The sequence below is a fragment of the Pristiophorus japonicus genome, unplaced genomic scaffold (assembly GCF_044704955.1).
Source record: "Pristiophorus japonicus isolate sPriJap1 unplaced genomic scaffold, sPriJap1.hap1 HAP1_SCAFFOLD_3219, whole genome shotgun sequence".
Lineage (NCBI taxonomy): Eukaryota > Metazoa > Chordata > Chondrichthyes > Pristiophoridae > Pristiophorus > Pristiophorus japonicus.
Window position 1 is genome coordinate 1 of NW_027253018.1, and position 18,679 is coordinate 18,679.

An 18,679-nucleotide genomic window follows, 5' to 3' on the forward strand; every position below is an offset into this window, starting at 1 on the left:
GTACTATTGTCATAGTTACGATGAACAAGATGGCCACAGCAATGCAGGAGGGAGAGTACGACTCTGAGAAGCCTCTGGTCAAGGTAAGGTGTTCGGGATCCGGGGGGACGGGTGGCGTGAGGGGTGTGGGACTGTGAGACCTTGTTCCTGGGTGTGGGCGGGTTGTCTGGGAGGAGAGGGTTGTCCTATGATGCGAGGTTGTGTAGAATGGGCCGATACTCTCTGGAGTTTAGAAGAATGAGAGATGATCTCATTGAAATATACAGGATTCTGAGGGGCATTGACAGGGTAGATGCTGAGAGGGTGTTTCCCCGGGCTGGGGAGTCTAGAACCAGGGGTCAGTCTCGGGGTAAGGGCCATTTGGGACTGAGATGAGGAGAAACTTCTTTCACTCAGAGGGTGGTGAGTCTTTGGAATTCTCTGCCCAAGAGAGCTGCAGGGCTCAGTCTTTGAGTATATTCAAGGCTGAGATAGACAGAGTTTTGGATATTCGGGGAAAACAAGGGATATGGGGATTTGAGTTGAGGTCGATGATCAGCTATGGTTTAATTAAATGGCGGAGCAGGCTCGAGGGGCCGAATGGCCGACTCCTGCTCCTAATTCTTATGTTCTTATGTCTCTGGGTGTGTCACTGGGGGCGGGGGTGTCTGTGGGTGCGAGGGGGGGGTGTCTGTGGGTGCGAGGGGGGTCTCTGTGGTGCGAGGGGGGTCTCTGTGGGTGCGAGGGGGGGTCTCTGTGGGTGCGAGGGGAGGTCTCTGTGGGTGCGAGGGCGGGTCTCTGGGGGTGCGAGGGGAGGTCTCTGTGGGTGCGAGGGGGGTCTCTGTGGGTGCGAGGGGAGGTCTCTGTGGGTGCGAGGGGAGGTCTCTGTGGGTGCGAGGGGCGGGTCTCTGTGGGTGCGAGGGCGGGTCTCTGTGGGTGCGAGGGCGGGTCTCTGTGGGTGCGAGGGGAGGTCTCTGTGGGTGCGAGGACGGGTCTCTGTGAGTGCGAGGGGAGGTCTCTGTGGGTGCGAGGGCGGGTCTCTGTGGGTGCGAGGACGGGGTCTCTGTGGGTGCGAGGGCGGGTCTCTGTGGGTGCGAGGGGAGGTCTCTGTGGGTGCGAGGACGGGTCTCTGTGGGTGCGAGGGAGGTCTCTGTGGTGCGAGGGCGGGTCTCTTTGGGTGCGAGGACGGGTCTCTGTGGGTGCGAGGGCGGGTCTCTGTGGGTGCGAGGGCGGGTCTCTGTGGGTGCGAGGGCGGGTCTCTGTGGGTGCGAGGGCGGGCCTCTCTGGGTGCGAGGGGGGCTCTCTGGGTGCAAGGGGGGGCTCTCTGGGTGCAAGGGGGGGCTCTCTGGGTGCAAGGGGGGGGGTCTGTGGGTGCGAGGGCGGGCCTCTCTGGGTGCAGGGGGGGGGTCTGTGGGTGCAAGGGCTGTTCTCTCTGGGTGCAAGGGGGGGGGTCTGTGGGTGCGAGGGGGAGGCTCTCTGGGTGCAAGGGGGGGATCTGTGGGTGCGAGGGGGGGGTCTGTGGGTGCGAGGGGGGGGCTCTCTGGGTGCGAGGGGGGATCTGTGGTGCGAGGGGGGGTCTGTGGGTGCGAGGGGGGCCTCTCTGGGTGCGAGGGGGGATCTGTGGGTGCGAGGGCGGGGCTCTGTGGGGTGCGAGGGGGGGGTCTGTGGGTGCGAGGGGGGGATCTGTGGGTGCGAGGGGGGGTCTGTGGGTGCGAGGGGGGGGTCTGTGTGTGCGGGGGGGGTCTGTGGGTGTGAGGGGGGTGTCTGTGGGTGCGAGGGGGGGTCTGTGTGTGCGGGGGGGCTCTGTGGGTGTGAGGGGGGGTGTCTGTGGGTGCGAGGGCGGGGCTCTCTGGGTGCGAGGGGGGGGATCTGTGGGTGCGAGGGGGGGATCTGTGGGTGCGAGGGGGGCCTCTCTGGGTGCGAGGGGGGGGCTCTCTGGGTGCGAGGGGGGGGCTCTCTGGGTGCGAGGGGGGGTCTGTGGGTGCGAGGGCGGGCCTCTCTGGGTGCGAGGGCGGGCCTCTCTGGGTGCGAGGGGGGGCTCTCTGGGTGCGAGGGGGGTCTGTGGGTGCGAGGGGGGGGCCTCTCTGGGTGCGGGGGGGGTCTGTGGGTGCGAGGGGGGGTCTGTGGGTGCGAGGGGGGGGTCTGTGGGTGCGAGGGGGGGTCTCTGTGGGTGCGAGGGGGGGTCTCTGTGGGTGCCGAGGGCGGGCCTCTCTGGGTGCGAGGGGGGGGCTCTCTGGGTGCGAGGGGGGGGGCTGGGTGCGAGGGGGGGGCTCTCTGGGTGCGAGGGCGGGCCTCTCTGGGTGCGAGGTGGGGGCTCTCTGGGTGCGAGGGGGGGCTCTCTGGGTGCGAGGGGGGGGGCTCTCTGGGTGCGAGGGGGGGTCTGTGGGTGCGAGGGCGGGCCTCTCTGGGTGCAAGGGGGGGGGTCTGTGGGTGCGAGGGCGGCCTCTCTGGGTGCGAGGGCGGGCCTCTCTGGGTGCGAGGGGGGGGCTCTCTGGGTGCGAGGGGGGGTCTGTGGGTGCGAGGGGGGGCCTCTCTGGGTGCGGGGGGGGGGGTCTGTGGGTGCGAGGGGGGGTCTGTGGGTGCGAGGGGGGGGTCTGTGGGTGCGAGGGGGGGTCTCTGTGGGTGCGAGGGGGGTCTCTGTGGGTGCGAGGGGGGGTCTCTGTGGGTGCGAGGGCGGCTCTCTGGGTGCGAGGGGGGGCTCTCTGGGTGCGAGGGGGGGCTCTCTGGGTGCGAGGGGGGGGGCTCTGGGTGCGAGGGCGGGCCTCTGTGGGTGCGAGGGGGGGGTCTGTGGGTGCGAGGGGGGGCTCTCTGGGTGCGAGGGGGGGCTCTCTGGGTGCGAGGGGGTGTCTGTGGGTGCGAGGGCGGGCCTCTCTGGGTGCAAGGGGGGGGTTCTGTGGGTGCGAGGGGGGGGCCTCTCTGGGTCGAGGGGGCCTCTCTGGGTGCGAGGGGGGGGCTCTCTGGGTGCGAGGGGGGGCTCTCTGGGTGCGAGGGGGGGGGTCTGTGGGTGCGAGGGCGGGCCTCTCTGGGTGCAAGGGGGGGGGTCTGTGGGTGCGAGGGCGGGCCTCTCTGGGTGCAAGGGGGGGGGGGTCTGTGGGTGCGAGGGCGGGGTCTCTGTGGGTGCGAGGGGGGGTCTCTGTGGGTGCGAGGGCGGGCCTCTCTGGGTGCGAGGGGGGGGCTCTCTGGGTGCGAGGGGGGGGCTCTCTGGGTGCGAGGGGGGGGTCTGTGGGTGCGAGGGCGGGCCTCTCTGGGTGCAAGGGGGGGGGGTCTGTGGGTGCGAGGGGGGGCTCTCTGGGTGCGAGGGGGGGGCTCTCTGGGTGCGAGGGGGGGCTCTCTGGGTGCGAGGTGGGGGTCTGTGGGTGCGAGGGCGGGGCCTCTCTGGTGCAAGGGGGGGGGTCTCTGGGTGCGAGGGGGGGGCTCTCTGGGTGCGAGGGGGGGGCTCTCTGGGTGCGAGGGGGGGGCTCTCTGGGTGCGAGGGGGGGGCTCTCTGGGTGCGAGGGGGGGGCTCTCTGGGTGCGAGGGGGGGCTCTCTGGGTGCGAGGGGGGGCCTCTCTGGGTGCGAGGGGGGGCTCTCTGGGTGCGAGGAGGGGGCTCTCTGGGTGCGAGGGCGGGGTCTCTGTGGGTGCGAGGGGGGGCTCTCTGGGTGCGAGGGGGGGGCTCTCTGGCTGTGAGGGTCTCTGGGTTCTCTCCCTAGCCCCAGATGCTGAGCGGGTTGTGCGCACCTCACTGTATCCGTTAACAGCACTGTGTGAGATGGTGAGCCTCCACTTGTGTAGATTGAATGGGGTTTTCCGGTGTGACCTTTAACCCTTGACCTTGTTGCAGCCGCCGCCCCCGGTTGAGCTGCGAGCCGCTGCCCTTCGAGCGGAGATCACAGACGCTGAGGGACTCGGACTCAAACTCGAGGATCGGGAAACCGTCATCAAGGAGCTGAAGAAATCCCTGAAGATCAAGGTGAGGGACAGACGAGAGGGGCATGGGGAGAGAGCGAGGGGGAGAGGGCGAAGGTCGTGGGGAGGAGCGAGGGGCGTTGGGAGAGGGGGAGGGGCGTGGGGAGAGAGTTAGGGGAGAGGCAGAGGCGTGGGGAGAGGGCGAGGGGCGTCGGCAGAGGGGAGAGGGCGAGGAACGTGGGGAAGAGGAGTGTTGAGAGAGCACGAGGGGCATGGGGGACGTGAGGGGGAGGGGCGTTGGGGGAGAGGAGTTTGAGGGGGCAGAGCGAGCATGGGGGGAGAGAGGGGCGAGGAGGGATTAGTGAGAGCGAGGGACATGGGGAGAGAGCGAGTTGGGGGGGTGGGGGAGAGAGGGGCGAGGAGGGGGTAGTGAGAGCGAGGGACATGGGGAGAGAGCGAGTTGGGGGGTGGGGGGAGAGAGGGGCGAGGAGGGGGTAGTGAGAGCGAGGGACATGGGGAGAGAGCGAGTTGGGGAGTGGGGGGGGAGGGATGGGGGGAGAGGGGCGAGGAGGGGGTAGTGAGAGCGAGGGACATGGGGAGAGAGCCAGTTGGAGGGTCGGGGGAGGGGGAGGGGTGGGGAGAGAGCGAGGGGGAGGGGTGGGGAGAGAGCGAGGGGGACGGGTGGGGAGAGAGCGAGGGGGAGGGATGGGGGGAGAGAGGGGCGAGGAGGGGGTAGTGAGAGCGAGGGACATGGGGAGAGAGCCAGTTGGAGGCGGGGGGGAGAGCGAGGGGGAGGGGTGGGGAGAGAGAGGGGCGAGGAGGGGGTAGTGAGAGCGAGGGACATGGGGAGAGAGCGAGTTGGGGGCGGGGAGGGGGAGGGGTGGGGGGAGAGCGAGGGGGAGGGGTGGGGGGAGAGGGGCGAGGAGGGGTAGTGAGAGCGAGGGACATGGGGAGAGAGCGAGTTGGGGGGTGGGGGGAGAGAGGGGCGAGGAGGGGGTAGTGAGAGCGAGGGACATGGGGAGAGAGCGAGTTGGGGGCGGGGAGGGGGAGGGGTGGGGGGAGAGAGGGGCGAGGAGGGGGTAGTGAGAGCGAGGGACATGGGGAGAGAGCGAGTTGGGGGGGTGGGGGAGAGAGGGGCGAGGAGGGGGTAGTGAGAGCGAGGGACATGGGGAGAGAGCGAGTTGGGGGCGGGGGGGGAGAGCGAGGGGGAGGGGGTTCCTGTGCAGTGACGGAGGCTGTTTGTGTGGTAGGGTGAGGAGCTGAGTGAGGTGAACGTGCGCCTGAGTCTGTTGGAGAAGAAGTTGGATTGTGCGTCGAAGGAGGCTGATGATCGTGTGGAGAAAATCCAGGTCAGATTGGAGGAGACTCAGGCCCTGCTCAGGAAGAAGGAAAAGTGAGTGTGGGATCGGGAGTGGGATCTCCCTCACGCCCCGCTTCTCCCCCCTCAAAGCCCCGCCTCTCCCCCCTCGAAGCCCCGCCTCTCCCCCTCGAAGCCCCGCCTCCCCCTCGAAGCCCCGCCTCTCCCCCCCGAAGCCCTCCCCGCTGCCCTGCCCCCGTCTCTCTCTCTCTCTCTCCCCCTCGACTGCCTTTCTTCCACCCCCCCCCCCCCCCCCAATCGACGCCCCGCCTCTCCCCCCGCAGGTCCGCGTCTCTCCCATAAGAACATAAGAATTAGGAACAGGAGTAGGCCATCTAGCCCCTCGAGCCTGCTCCGCCATTCAATAAGATCATGGCTGATCTGGCCGTGGACTCAGCTCCACTTACCCGCCCTCTCCCCATAACCCTTAATTCCCTTATTGGTTAAAAATCTATCTATCTGTGACTTGAATACATTCAATGAGCTAGCCTCAACTGCTTCCTTGGGCAGAGAATTCCACAGATTCACAACTCTCTGGGAGAAGAAATTCCTTCTCAACTCGGTTTTAAATAGGCTCCCCCGTATTTTGAGGCTGTGCCCCCTAGTTCTAGTCTCCCCGACCAGTGGAAACAACCTCTCTGCCTCTATCTTGTCTATCCCTTTCATTATTTTAAATGTTTCTATAAGATCCCCCCCTCATCCTTCTGAACTCCAACAAGTAAAGACCCAGTCTACTCAATCTATCATCATAAGGTAACCCCCTCATCTCCGAAATCAGCCCAGTGAATCGTCTCTGTACCCCCTCCAAAGCTAGTATATCCTTCCTTAAGTAAGGTGACCAAAACTGCACGCAGTACTCCAAGTGCGGCCTCACCAATACCCTATACAGTTGCAGCAGGACCTCCCTGCTTTTGTACTCCATCCTTCTCGCAATGAAGGCCAACATTCCATTCGCCTTCCTGATTACCTGCTGCACCTGCAAACTAACTTTTTGGGATTCATGCACAAGGACCCCCAGGTCCCTCTGCACCGCAGCATGATGTAATTTCTCCCCATTCAAATAATATTCCCTTTTACTGTGTTTTTTTCCCAAAGTGGATAACCTCACATTTATCCACATTATACTTCATCTGCCATGCATTTGCCCACTCACCTAACCTATCCAAGTCACTCTGCAGCCTCATAGCATCCTCCTCGCAGCTCACACTGCCACCCAACTTAGTGTCATCCGCAAATTTGGAGATACTACATTTATTCCCCTCGTGTAAATCAATCCACGTCAGCACACTACCCCCAATTCCATGTGCTTTAACTTTGCACATTAATCTCTTGTGTGGGACCTTGTCGAAAGCCTTCTGAAAGTCCAAATACACCACATCAATTGGTTCTCCCTTGTCCACTCTACTGGAAACATCCTCAAAAAATTCCAGAAGATTTGTCAAGCATGATTTCCCTTTCACAAATCCATGCTGACTTGGACCTATCATGTCACCTCTTTCCAAATGCGCTGCTATGACATCCTTAATAATTGATTCCATCATTTTACCCACTACCGATGTCAGGCTGACTGGTCGATAATTCCCTGTTTTCTCTCCCTCCTTTTTTAAAAAGTCGGATTACATTGGCTACCCTCCACTCCATAGGAACTGATCCAGAGTCTATGGAATGTTGGAAAATGACTGTCAATGCATCCGCTATTTCCAAGGCCACCTCCTTAAGTACTCTGGGATGCAGTCCATCAGGCCCTGGGGATTTATCAGCCTTCAATCCCATCAATTTCCCCAACACAATTTCCCGACTAATAAGGATTTCCCTCAGTTCCTCCTCCTTACTAGACCCTCTGACCCCTTTTATATCCGGAAGGTTGTTTGTGTCCTCCTTAGTGAATTCCAAATGAAAGTACTTGTTCAATTGGTCTGCCATTTCTTTGTTCCCCATTATGACTTCCCCTGATTCTGACTGCAGGGGACCCATGTTTGTCTTTACTAACCTTTTTCTCTTTACATATCTATAGAAACTTTTGCAATCCGTCTTAATGTTCCCTGCAAGCTTCTTCTCGTACTCTATTTTCCCTGCCCTAATCAAACCCTTTGTCCTCCTCTGCTGAGTTCTAAATTTCTCCCAGTCCCCAGGTTCGCTGCTATTTCTGGCCAATTTGTATGCCACTTCCTTGGCTTTAATACTATCCCTGATTTCCCTTGATAGCCACGGTTGGGCCACCTTCCCTTTTTTATTTTTACACCAGACAGGGATGTACAATTGTTGTAGCTCTTCCATGCGGTCTCTAAATGTCTGCCATTGCCCATCCACAGTCAACCCCTTAAGTATCATTCGCCAATCCATCCCAGCCAATTCACGCCTCATACCTTCAAAGTTACCCTTCTTTAAGTTCTGGACCATGGTTTCTGAATTAACTTTCTTTATTGCTTTCTTAGTCATTCTTTGTTGTCATTTAAAATTTTCCCAATCTTCTAGTTTCCCACTAACCTTGGCCACCTTTTACGCATTGGTTTTTAATTTGATACTCTCCTTTATTTCCTTGGTTATCCACGGCTGGTTATCCCTTCTCTTACCGCCCTTCTTTTTCACTGGAATATATTTTTGTTGCGCACTATGAAAGAGCTCCTTAAAAGTCCTCCACTGTTCCTCAATTGTGCCACCGTTTCGTCTGTGTTTCCAGTCTACTTTAGCCAACTCTGCCCTCATCCCACTGTAGTCCCCTTTGTTTAAGCATAGTACGCTCGTTTCTGACACAACTTCCTCACCCTCAATCTGTATTACAAATTCAACCATACTGTGATCACTCATTCCGAGAGGATCTTTTACTAGGAGATCGTTTATTATTCCTGTCTCATTACACAGGACCAGATCTAAGATAGCTTGCTCCCTTGTAGGTTCTGTAACATACTGTTCTAAGAAACAATCCCGTTTGCATTCTATGAATTCCTTCTCCAGGCTACCCTGTGCGATTTGATTTGACCAATCGATATGTAGGTTAAAATCTCCCATGATTACTGCCGTTCCTTTTTCACATGCCTCCATTATCCCCTTGATTATTGGCCGCCCCACCGTGAAGTTATTATTTGGGGGCCTATAAACTGCACCCACCAGTGACTTTTTCCCCTTACTATCTCTAATCTCCACCCACAATGATTCAATATTTTGTTCATTAGAGCCAATATCATCTCTCACAACTGCCCTGATATCATCCTTTATTAACAGAGCTACCCCACCTCCTTTCCTTTCTTGTCTATCTTTCCGAATTGTCAGATACCCCTGTATGTTTAATTCCCAGTCTTGGCCACCCTGCAACCATGTTTCTATAATGGCCACCAAATCATACCCATTTGTAATGATTTGTGCCGTCAACTCATTTACTTTATTTTGAATGCTGCGTGTGTTTAGGTAGAGTGTTTTAATACTAGTTTTTAAACCATGATTTTTAGTTTTGACCCCTCCTGCAGCCTCTTTATATTCATACATATTGTCCCTTCCTATCACCTTGTGGTTTACACTTACCCCAGTGCTACTCTGCTCTGTTGCCTCCTGCCTTTTGCATTCTTCCTTGGGGTCCTGTTTATCTGAGCTCTCACCCACTTTAACTAGCTCAGAGCCCTCTCCTGGGTTCCGAATACTCCTCGCATTGAGGCACCGAGCTTTCATGCTTGCCTTTTTATTACACTTTGACCCTTTAGAGTTTTGCTGGATATTGGCCCTTTTTGTTTTTTGCCTTGGCTCCGTGTCTCTCCCCCCGACGCTCCGTGTCTCTCCCCCCGACGCTCCGTGTCTCTCCCCCCGACGCTCCGTGTCTCTACCCCCGACGCTCCGTGTCTCTCCCCCCGACGCTCCGTGTCTCTCCCCCCGACGCTCCGTGTCTCTCCCCCCGACGCTCCGTGTCTCTCCCCCCGACGCTCCGTGTCTCTCCCCCCGACGCTCCGTGTCTCTCCCCCCGACGCTCCGTGTCTCTCCCCCCGACGCTCCGTGTCTCTCCCCCCGACGCTCCGTGTCTCTCCCCCCGACGCTCCGTGTCTCTCCCCCCGACGCTCCGTGTCTCTCCCCCCGACGCTCCGTGTCTCTCCCCCCGACGCTCCGTGTCTCTCCCCCCGACGCTCCGTGTCTCTCCCCCCCGACGCTCCGTGTCTCTCCCCCCGACGCTCCGTGTCTCTCCCCCCGACGCTCCGTGTCTCTCCCCCCGACGCTCCGTGTCTCTCCCCCCGACGCTCCGTGTCTCTCCCCCCGACGCTCCGTGTCTCTCCCCCCGACGCTCCGTGTCTCTCCCCCCGACGCTCCGTGTCTCTCCCCCCGACGCTCCGTGTCTCCCCCCCGACGCTCCGTGTCTCTCCCCCCGACGCTCCGTGTCTCCCCCCCGACGCTCCGTGTCTCTCCCCCCGACGCTCCGTGTCTCTCCCCCCGACGCTCCGTGTCTCTCCCCCCGACGCTCCGTGTCTCTCCCCCCCGACGCTCCGTGTCTCTCCCCCCGACGCTCCGTGTCTCTCCCCCCGACGCTCCGTGTCTCTCCCCCCGACGCTCCGTGTCTCTCCCCCCGACGCTCCGTGTCTCTCCCCCCGACGCTCCGTGTCTCTCCCCCCGACGCTCCGTGTCTCTCCCCCCGACGCTCCGTGTCTCTCCCCCCGACGCTCCGTGTCTCTCCCTCATGCTCCGTGTGCCCACAGGGAGTTTGACGAGACCATGGACGCTCTACAGGCCGACATCGATCAACTGGAATCCGAGAAGATGGAGTTGAAACAGCGTCTCAGCAGCCAATCAAAACGTACAATCGAGGGGCTGAGGGGGTCGCCAGGGTCAGGCATCGCTTCCATAGTGACCGGTATTGCCGGAGGTGAGTGATCGGAGACCAACTCTGGCACCGCGGGAGAGGGAGAGTGTGTGAGGGTTTGGGGAGAGGGAGAGGGGGAGAGTGTGTGAGGGTTCGGGGAGAGGGAGAGTGTGTGAGGGTTTGGGGAGGGGGAGAGTGTGTGAGGGTTTGGGGAGAGGGAGAGTGTGTGAGGGTTTGGGGAGAGGGAGAGTGTGTGAGGGTTTGGGGAGAGTGAGAGTGTGTGAGGGTTCGGGGAGAGGGAGAGTGTGTGAGGGTTCGGGGAGAGGGAGAGGGGGAGAGTGTGTGAGGGTTCGGGGGAGGGAGAGTGTGTAAGGGTTCGGGGAGAGTGAGAGGGTTCGGGGAGAGGGAGAAAGGGAGAGAGTGAGAGGGTTCGGGGAGAGGGAGAGGGGGAGAGGGAGAGAGTGTGAGGGTTCTGGGAGAGGGAGAGAGTGTGAGGGTTCGGGGAGAGGGAGAGAGTGTGAGGGTTCGGGGAGAGGGAGAGAGTGTGAGGGTTCGGGGAGAGGGAGAGAGTGTGAGGGTTCGGGGAGAGGGAGAGAGTGTGAGGGTTCGGGGAGAGGGAGAGAGTGTGAGGGTTCGGGGAGAGGGGGAGAGAGTGTGAGGGTTCGGGGAGAGGGAGAGAGTGAGAGGGTTCAGGGAGAGGGAGAGAGTGAGAGCGTTCGGGGAGAGGGGGAGGGGGAGAGGGAGAGAGTGTGAGGGTTCGGGGAGAGGGAGAGAGTGAGAGGGTTCGGGAGAGGGAGAGAGTGTGAGGGATCGGGGAGAGTGAGAGGGTTCGGGGAGAGGGAGAGGGAGAGAGTGTGAGGGATCGGGGAGAGGGGAGAGTGTGAGGTTCGGGGAAAGGGAGTGAGGGAGAGAGTGTGAGGGTTCGGGGAGAGGGAGAGAGTGTGAGGGTTCGGGGAGAGGGAGAGAGTGAGAGGGTTCGGGGAGAGGGAGAGAGTGTGAAGGATCGGGGAGAGGGGGAGAGTGTGAGGGTTCGGGGAGAGGGCGAGAGGGAGAGGGGGAGAGGGAGAGAGTGTGAGGGATCGGGAGAGGGGGAGGGGGAGAGTGTGAGGGTTCGGGGAGAGGGAGAGAGTGAGAGGGTTCGGGGAGAGTGTGAGGGTTCGGGGAGAGGGAGAGAGTGTGAGGGTTCGGGGAGAGGGAGAGAGTGAGAGGGTTCGGGGAGAGGGAGAGAGTGAGGGTTCGGGGAGAGGGAGAGGTGAGAGGGTTCGGGGAGAGGGAGAGAGGGAAAGAGTGAGAGGGGAGGGGGTGAGAGAGAGAGTGAGAGGGTTCGGGGAGAGGGAGAGAGTGAGAGGGTTCGGGGAGGAGAGGGTTCGGGGAGAGGGAGAGAGTGAGAGGGTTCGGGGAGAGGGAGTGAGTGGAGAGGGTTCGGGGAGAGGGAGAGAGTGTGAGGGTTCGGGGACAGGGAGAGAGTGTGAGGGTTCGGGGAGAGGGGGAGAGTGTGAGGGTTCGGGGAGAGGGGGAGAGTGTGAGGGTTCGGGAGAGAGTGAGAGGGTTCGGGGAGAGGGAGAGAGTGTGAGGGTTCGGGGAGAGGGAGAGAGTGTGAGGGTTCGGGGCGAGGAGAGGGAGAGAGTGAGGGTTCGGGGAGAGGGAGAGAGTGTGAGGGATCGGGGAGAGGGAGAGAGTGAGAGGGTTCAGGGAGAGGGTGAGATGGTGAGGTTCGGGGAGAGGGAGAGAGTGAGAGGGTTCGGGGAGAGGGAGAGAGTGTGAGGGTTCGGGGAGAGAGTGAGAGGGGGAGAGGGAGAAGTGTGAGGGTTCGGGGAAGAGAGTGTGAGGGTTCGGGGAGAGGGAGAGAGGGAGAGTGTGTGAGGGTTCGGGGAGAGGGAGAGTGTGTGAGGGTTCGGGGAGAGGGAGAGAGTGTGAGAGTTCAGGGAGAGAGGGAGAGAGTGAGAGGGTTCGGGGAGAGGGAGAGAGTGTGAGGGATCAGGGAGAGAGTGAGAGGGTTCGTGGAGAGGGAGAGAGTGTGAGGGTTCGGGGAGAGGGAGAGAGGGAGAGGGAGAGGGGGAGAGAGTGAGAGGGTTCGGGGAGAGGGGGAGAGAGAGTGAGAGGGTTCGGGGAGAGGGAGAGAGTGAGAGTGTGAGGGTTCGGGGAGAGGGAGAGAGTGTGAGGGTTCGGGGAAAGGGGGAGAGGGAGACAGTGAGAGGGTTCGGGGAGAGGGAGAGAGTGTGAGGGTTCGGGGAGAGGGAGAGAGTGTGAGGGAGAGGGAGAGAGTGAGAGGGTTCGGAGAGAGGGAGATAGTGTGAGGGTTCGGGGAGAGAGGGAGAGAGTGTGAGGGTTCGGAGAGAGTGTGAGGGTTCGGGGAGAGGGGAAGAGTGTGAGGGTTCGGGGAGAGGAAGAGAGTGTGAGGGTTCGGGGAGAGGGAGAGAGTGTGAGGGTTCGGGGAGAGGGAGATAGTGTGAGGGTTCGGGGAGAGGGGGAGAGAGGGAGAGAGTGTGAGGGTTCGGAGAGAGTGTGAGGGTTCGGGGAGAGGGGAAGAGTGTGAGGGTTCGGGGAAAGGGGGAGAGGGAGACAGTGAGAGGGTTCGGGGAGAGGGAGAGAGTGTGAGGGTTCGGGGAGAGGGAGAGAGTGTGAGGGTTCGGGGAGAGGGAGAGAGTGAGAGGGTTCGGAGAGAGGGAGATAGTGTGAGGGTTCGGGGAGAGAGGGAGAGAGTGTGAGGGTTCGGAGAGAGTGTGAGGGTTCGGGGAGAGGGGAAGAGTGTGAGGGTTCGGGGAGAGGGAGAGAGTGTGATGGTTCGGGGAGAGGGAGAGAGTGTGAGGGTTCGGGGAGAGGGCGAGAGGGAGAGGGGGAGAGGGAGAGAGTGTGAGGGATCGGGGAGAGGGGGAGGGGGAGAGTGTGAGGGTTCGGGGAGAGGGAGAGAGTGAGAGGGTTCGGGGAGAGTGTGAGGGTTCGGGGAGAGGGGGAGAGTGTGAGGGTTCGGGGAAAGGGAGTGAGGGAGAGAGTGTGAGGGTTCGGGGAGAGGGAGAGAGTGTGAGGGTTCGGGGAGAGGGAGAGAGTGAGAGGGTTCGGGGAGAGGGAGAGAGTGTGAAGGATCGGGGAGAGGGGGAGAGTGTGAGGGTTCGGGGAGAGGGGGAGAGGGAGAGAGTGTGAGGGATCGGGGAGAGGGGGAGGGGGAGAGTGTGAGGGTTCGGGGAGAGGGAGAGAGTGAGAGGGTTCGGGGAGAGTGTGAGGGTTCGGGGAGAGGGAGAGAGTGTGAGGGTTCGGGGAGAGGGAGAGAGTGAGAGGGTTCGGGGAGAGGGAGAGAGTGAGAGGGTTCGGGGAGAGGGAGAGAGTGAGAGGGTTCGGGGAGAGGGAGAGAGGGAAAGAGTGAGAGGGGAGGGGGTGAGAGAGAGAGTGAGAGGGTTCGGGGAGAGGGAGAGAGTGAGAGGGTTCGGGGAGAGGGAGAGAGTGAGAGGGTTCGGGGAGAGGGAGAGAGTGAGAGGGTTCGGGGAGAGGGAGTGAGTGAGAGGGTTCGGGGAGAGGGAGAGAGTGTGAGGGTTCGGGGACAGGGAGAGAGTGTGAGGGTTCGGGGAGAGGGGGAGAGTGTGAGGGTTCGGGGAGAGGGGGAGAGTGTGAGGGTTCGGGGAGAGAGTGAGAGGGTTCGGGGAGAGGGAGAGAGTGTGAGGGTTCGGGGAGAGGGAGAGAGTGTGAGGGTTCGGGGCGAGGGAGAGGGAGAGAGTGAGAGGGTTCGGGGAGAGGGAGAGAGTGTGAGGGATCGGGGAGAGGGAGAGAGTGAGAGGGTTCAGGGAGAGGGTGAGAGTGTGAGGGTTCGGGGAGAGGGAGAGAGTGAGAGGGTTCGGGGAGAGGGAGAGAGTGTGAGGGTTCGGGGAGAGGGGGAGAGGGAGAGAGTGAGAGGGGGAGAGGGAGAGAGTGTGAGGGTTCGGGGAGAGGGAGAGAGGGAGAGTGTGTGAGGGTTCGGGGAGAGGGAGAGTGTGTGAGGGTTCGGGGAGAGGGAGAGAGTGTGAGAGTTCAGGGAGAGAGGGAGAGAGTGAGAGGGTTCGGGGAGAGGGAGAGAGTGTGAGGGATCAGGGAGAGAGTGAGAGGGTTCGTGGAGAGGGAGAGAGTGTGAGGGTTCGGGGAGAGGGAGAGGGAGAGGGGGAGAGAGTGAGAGGGTTCGGGGAGAGGGGGAGAGAGAGTGAGAGGGTTCGGGGAGAGGGAGAGAGTGAGAGTGTGAGGGTTCGGGGAGAGGGAGAGAGTGTGAGGGTTCGGGGAAAGGGGGAGAGGGAGACAGTGAGAGGGTTCGGGGAGAGGGAGAGAGTGTGAGGGTTCGGGGAGAGGGAGAGAGTGTGAGGGAGAGGGAGAGAGTGAGAGGGTTCGGAGAGAGGGAGATAGTGTGAGGGTTCGGGGAGAGAGGGAGAGAGTGTGAGGGTTCGGAGAGAGTGTGAGGGTTCGGGGAGAGGGGAAGAGTGTGAGGGTTCGGGGAGAGGAAGAGAGTGTGAGGGTTCGGGGAGAGGGAGAGAGTGTGAGGGTTCGGGGAGAGGGAGATAGTGTGAGGGTTCGGGGAGAGGGGGAGAGAGGGAGAGAGTGTGAGGGTTCGGAGAGAGTGTGAGGGTTCGGGGAGAGGGGAAGAGTGTGAGGGTTCGGGGAAAGGGGAGAGGGAGACAGTGAGAGGGTTCGGGGAGAGGGAGAGAGTGTGAGGGTTCGGGGAGAGGGAGAGAGTGTGAGGGTTCGGGGAGAGGGAGAGAGTGAGAGGGTTCGGAGAGAGGGAGATAGTGTGAGGGTTCGGGGAGAGAGTGTGAGGGTTCGGAGAGAGTGTGAGGGTTCGGGGAGAGGGGAAGAGTGTGAGGGTTCGGGGAGAGGGAGAGAGTGTGATGGTTCGGGGAGAGGGAGAGAGTGTGAGGGTTCGCGGAGAGGGAGAGAGTGTGAGGGTTCGCGGAGAGGGAGAGAGTGTGAGGGTTCGGGGAGAGGGAGAGAGTGTGAGGGTTCGGGGAGAGGGAGAGAGAGAGAGTGTGTGAGGGTTCGGGGAGAGGGAGAGAGTGTGAGGGTTCGGGGAGAGGGAGAGAGTGTGAGGGTTCGTGGAGAGGGAGAGAGTGTGAGGGTTCGGGGAGAGGGAGAGAGTGTGAGGGTTCGGGGAGAGGGAGAGAGTGTGAGGGTTCGGGGAGAGGGAGAGAGTGAGAGGGTTAGGGGAGAGGGAGAGATTGTGAGGGTTCGGGGAGAGGGAGAGAGTGTGAGGGATCGGGGAGAGGGGGAGAGTGAGGGTTCGGGGAGAGGGAGAGAGTGTGAGGGTTCGGGGAGAGTGTGAGGGTTCGGGGAGAGGGAGAGAGTGTGAGGGTTCGGGGAGAGGGAGAGAGTGAGAGGGTTCGGGGAGAGGGAGAGAGTGAGGGTTCGGGGAGAGGGAGAGAGTGAGAGGGTTCGGGGAGAGGGAGAGAGTGAGGGGGTTCGGGGAGAGGGAGAGAGTGAGAGGGGAGGGGGAGAGAGAGAGAGTGAGAGGGTTCGGGGAGAGGGAGAGAGTGAGAGGGTTCGGGGAGAGGGAGAGAGTGTGAGGGTTCGGGGAGAGGGAGAGAGTGTGAGGGTTCGGGGAGAGGGGGAGAGTGTGAGGGTTCGGGGAGAGGAGGAGAGTGTGAGGGTTCGGGGAGAGGGAGAGAGTGAGAGGGTTCGGGGAGAGTGTGAGGGTTCGGGGAGAGGGAGAGAGTGTGAGGGTTCGGGGAGAGGGAGAGAGTGTGAGGGTTCGGGGCGAGGGAGAGGGAGAGAGTGAGAGGGTTCGGGGAGAGGGAGAGAGTGTGAGGGATCGGGGAGAGGGAGAGAGTGAGAGGGTTCAGGGAGAGGGTGAGAGTGTGAGGGATCGGGGAGAGAGTGAGAGGGTTCGGGGAGAGGGAGAGAGTGTGAGGGTTCGGGGAGAGAGGGAGAGAGTGTGAGGGTTCGGGGAGAGGGTGAGAGGGTTCGGGGAAAGGGAGACAGTGTGAGGGTTCGGGGAGAGAGTGTGAGGGTTCGGGGAGAGGGAGAGAGGGAGAGAGAGAGAGAGTGAGAGGGTTCGGGGAGAGGGAGAGAGTGTAAGGGTTCGGGGCGAGGGGGAGAGGGAGAGAGTGTGAGGGAGAGAGGGAGAGGGGGAGAGAGTGAGAGGGTTCGGGGAGAGGGGGAGAGGGAGAGTGTGAGAGTTCAGGGAGAGAGTGAGAGGGTTCAGGGAGAGGGAGAGAGTGTGAGGGATCGGGGAGAGGGGGAGAGGGAGAGGGAGAGAGTGAGACGGTTCGTGGAGAGGGAGAGAGTGTGAGGGTTCATGGAGAGGGAGAGAGGGAGAGGGGGAGAGAGTGAGAGGGTTCGGGGAGAGGGGGAGAGAGAGTGAGAGGGTTCGGGGAGAGGGAGGGAGTGTGAGGGTTCGGGGAGAGGGAGAGAGTGTGAGGGTTCGGGGAAAGGGGGAGAGGGAGACAGTGAGAGGGTTCGGGGAGAGGGAGAGAGTGTGAGGGTTCGGGGAGAGGGAGAGAGTGTGAGGGTTCGGAGAGAGTGTGAGGGTTCGGAGAGAGTGTGAGGGTTCGGGGAGAGGGGAAGAGTGTGAGGGTTCGCGGAGAGGGAGAGAGTGTGAGGGTTCGCGGAGAGGGAGAGAGTGTGAGGGTTCGGGGAGAGGGAGAGAGTGTGAGGGTTCGGGGAGAGGGAGAGAGAGAGAGTGTGTGAGGGTTCGGGGAGAGGGAGAGAGTGTGAGGGTTCGGGGAGAGAGAGAGAGTGTGAGGGTTCGGAGAGAGGGAGAGAGTGTGAGGGTTCGGGGAGAGGGGGAGAGGGGGAGAGTGTGAGGGTTCGGGGAGAGAGTGAGGGTTCGGGGGGAGAGGGAGAGAGTGTGAGGGTTCGGGGAGAGGGAGAGAGTGTGAGGGTTCGGGGAGAGGAAGAGAGTGAGAGGGTTCGGGGAGAGGGAGAGAGTGTGAGGGAGAGGGAGAGAGTGTGAGGGAGAGGGAGAGAGTGTGAGGGAGAGGGAGAGAGTGTGAGGGAGAGGGAGAGAGTGTGAGGGAGAGGGAGAGAGTGTGAGGGAGAGGGAGAGAGTGTGAGGGATCGGGGAGAGGGAGAGAGTGTGAGGGATCGGGGAGAGGGAGAGAGTGTAAGGGTTCGGGGAGAGGGAGGGGGAGAGAGTGAGAGGGTTCGGGGAGAGGGAGGGGGAGAGAGTGAGAGGGTTCGGGGAGAGGGAGAGGGTTCGGGGAGAGGGAGAGAGTGTGAGGGTTCGGGGAGAGGGAGAGAGTGTGAGGGTTCGGGGAGAGGGAGAGAGTGTGAGGGATCGGGGAGAGGGAGAGAGTGAGAGGGTTCGGGGAGAGGGAGAGAGTGTGAGGGTTCGGGGAGAGGGGGAGAGGGAGAGAGTGAGAGGGTTCGGGGAGAGAGAGAGAGTGTGAGGGTTCGGGGAGAGGGAGAGAGTGTGAGGGTTCGGGGAGAGGGAGAGAGTGTGAGTGTTCGGGGAGAGGGAGAGAGGAAAAGAGTGTGAGGGTTGGGGAGAGGGAGAGAGTGAGAGGGTTCGGGGAGGGGGAGAGAGTGTGAGGGTTCGGGGAGAGGGGGAGAGGGAGAGAGTGTGAGGGTTCGGGGAGAGGGAGAGAGTGAGACAGTTCGGGGAGAGAGGGAGAGGGAGAGAGTGAGACGGTTCGGGGAGAGGGAGAGGGTTCGGGGAGAGGGAGAGAGTGTGAGGGTTCGGGGAGAGGGGGAGAGTGAGAGGGTTCGGGGAGAGGGGGAGAGGGAGAGAGTGTGAGGGTTCGGGGAGAGGGAGAGAGTGAGACAGTTCGGGGAGAGTGAGTGAGGGAGAGAGTGTGAGGGTTCGGGGAGAGGGAGAGGGGGAGAGTGAGAGTGTGTGAGGGATCGGGGAGAGGGGGAGAGTGTGAGGGTTCGGGGAGAGGGAGAGAGTGAGAGGGTTCGGGGAGAGTGTGAGGGTTCGGGGAGAGGGAGAGAGTGTTAAGGTTCGGGGAGAGGGAGAGAGTGAGAGGGTTCGGGGAGAGGGAGAGAGTAAGGGTTCGGGGAGAGGGAGAGAGTGAGAGGGTTCGGGGAGAGGGAGAGAGTGAGAGGGTTCGGGGAGAGGGAGAGAGGGAGAGAGTGAGAGGGGAGGGGGAGAGAGAGAGAGTGAGAGGGTTCGGGGAGAGGGAGAGGGAGAGAGTGAGAGGGTTCGGGGAGAGGGAGAGAGTGTGAGGGTTCGGGGAGAGGGAGAGAGTGTGAGGGTTCGGGGAGAGGGGGAGAGTGTGAGGGTTCGGGGAGAGTGTGAGGGTTCGGGGAGAGGGAGAGAGTGAGAGGGTTCGGGGAGAGGGAGAGAGTGTGAGGGTTCGGGGAGAGGGAGAGAGTGTGAGGGTTCGGGGAGAGGGAGAGAGTGTGAGTGTTCGGGGAGAGGGAGAGAGGAAAAGAGTGTGAGGGTTGGGGAGAGGGAGAGAGTGAGAGGGTTCGGGGAGGGGGAGAGAGTGTGAGGGTTCGGGGAGAGGGAGAGGGTTCGGGGAGAGGGGGAGAGGGAGAGAGTGTGAGGGTTCGGGGAGAGGGAGAGAGTGAGACAGTTCGGGGAGAGAGAGAGAGGGAGAGGGAGAGAGTGAGACGGTTCGGGGAGAGGGAGAGGGTTCGGGGAGAGGGAGAGAGTGTGAGGGTTCGGGGAGAGGGGGAGAGTGAGAGGGTTCGGGGAGAGGGAGAGAGTGTGAGGGTTCGGGGAGAGGGAGAGAGTGAGACAGTTCGGAGAGAGTGAGTGAGGGAGAGAGTGTGAGGGTTCGGGGA

At 61.5% G+C, this 18,679-nt stretch overlaps 1 protein-coding gene across 1 annotated transcript; it reads left to right on the forward strand.

Moving 5' to 3' along the window:
• Positions 1–6: 6 nt before the first annotated feature.
• On the forward strand, positions 7–10,063 carry LOC139249556 (dynactin subunit 1-like; the record flags this gene model as incomplete). The annotated part of the gene is made up of 4 exons (XM_070872494.1): positions 7–83; positions 3,802–3,930; positions 5,117–5,259; positions 9,897–10,063. Coding segments are annotated over exons 1-4 (502 nt in total), but the record flags the coding sequence as incomplete, so codon positions are not given.
• Between the last annotated feature and the right edge of the window lie 8,616 nt (positions 10,064–18,679).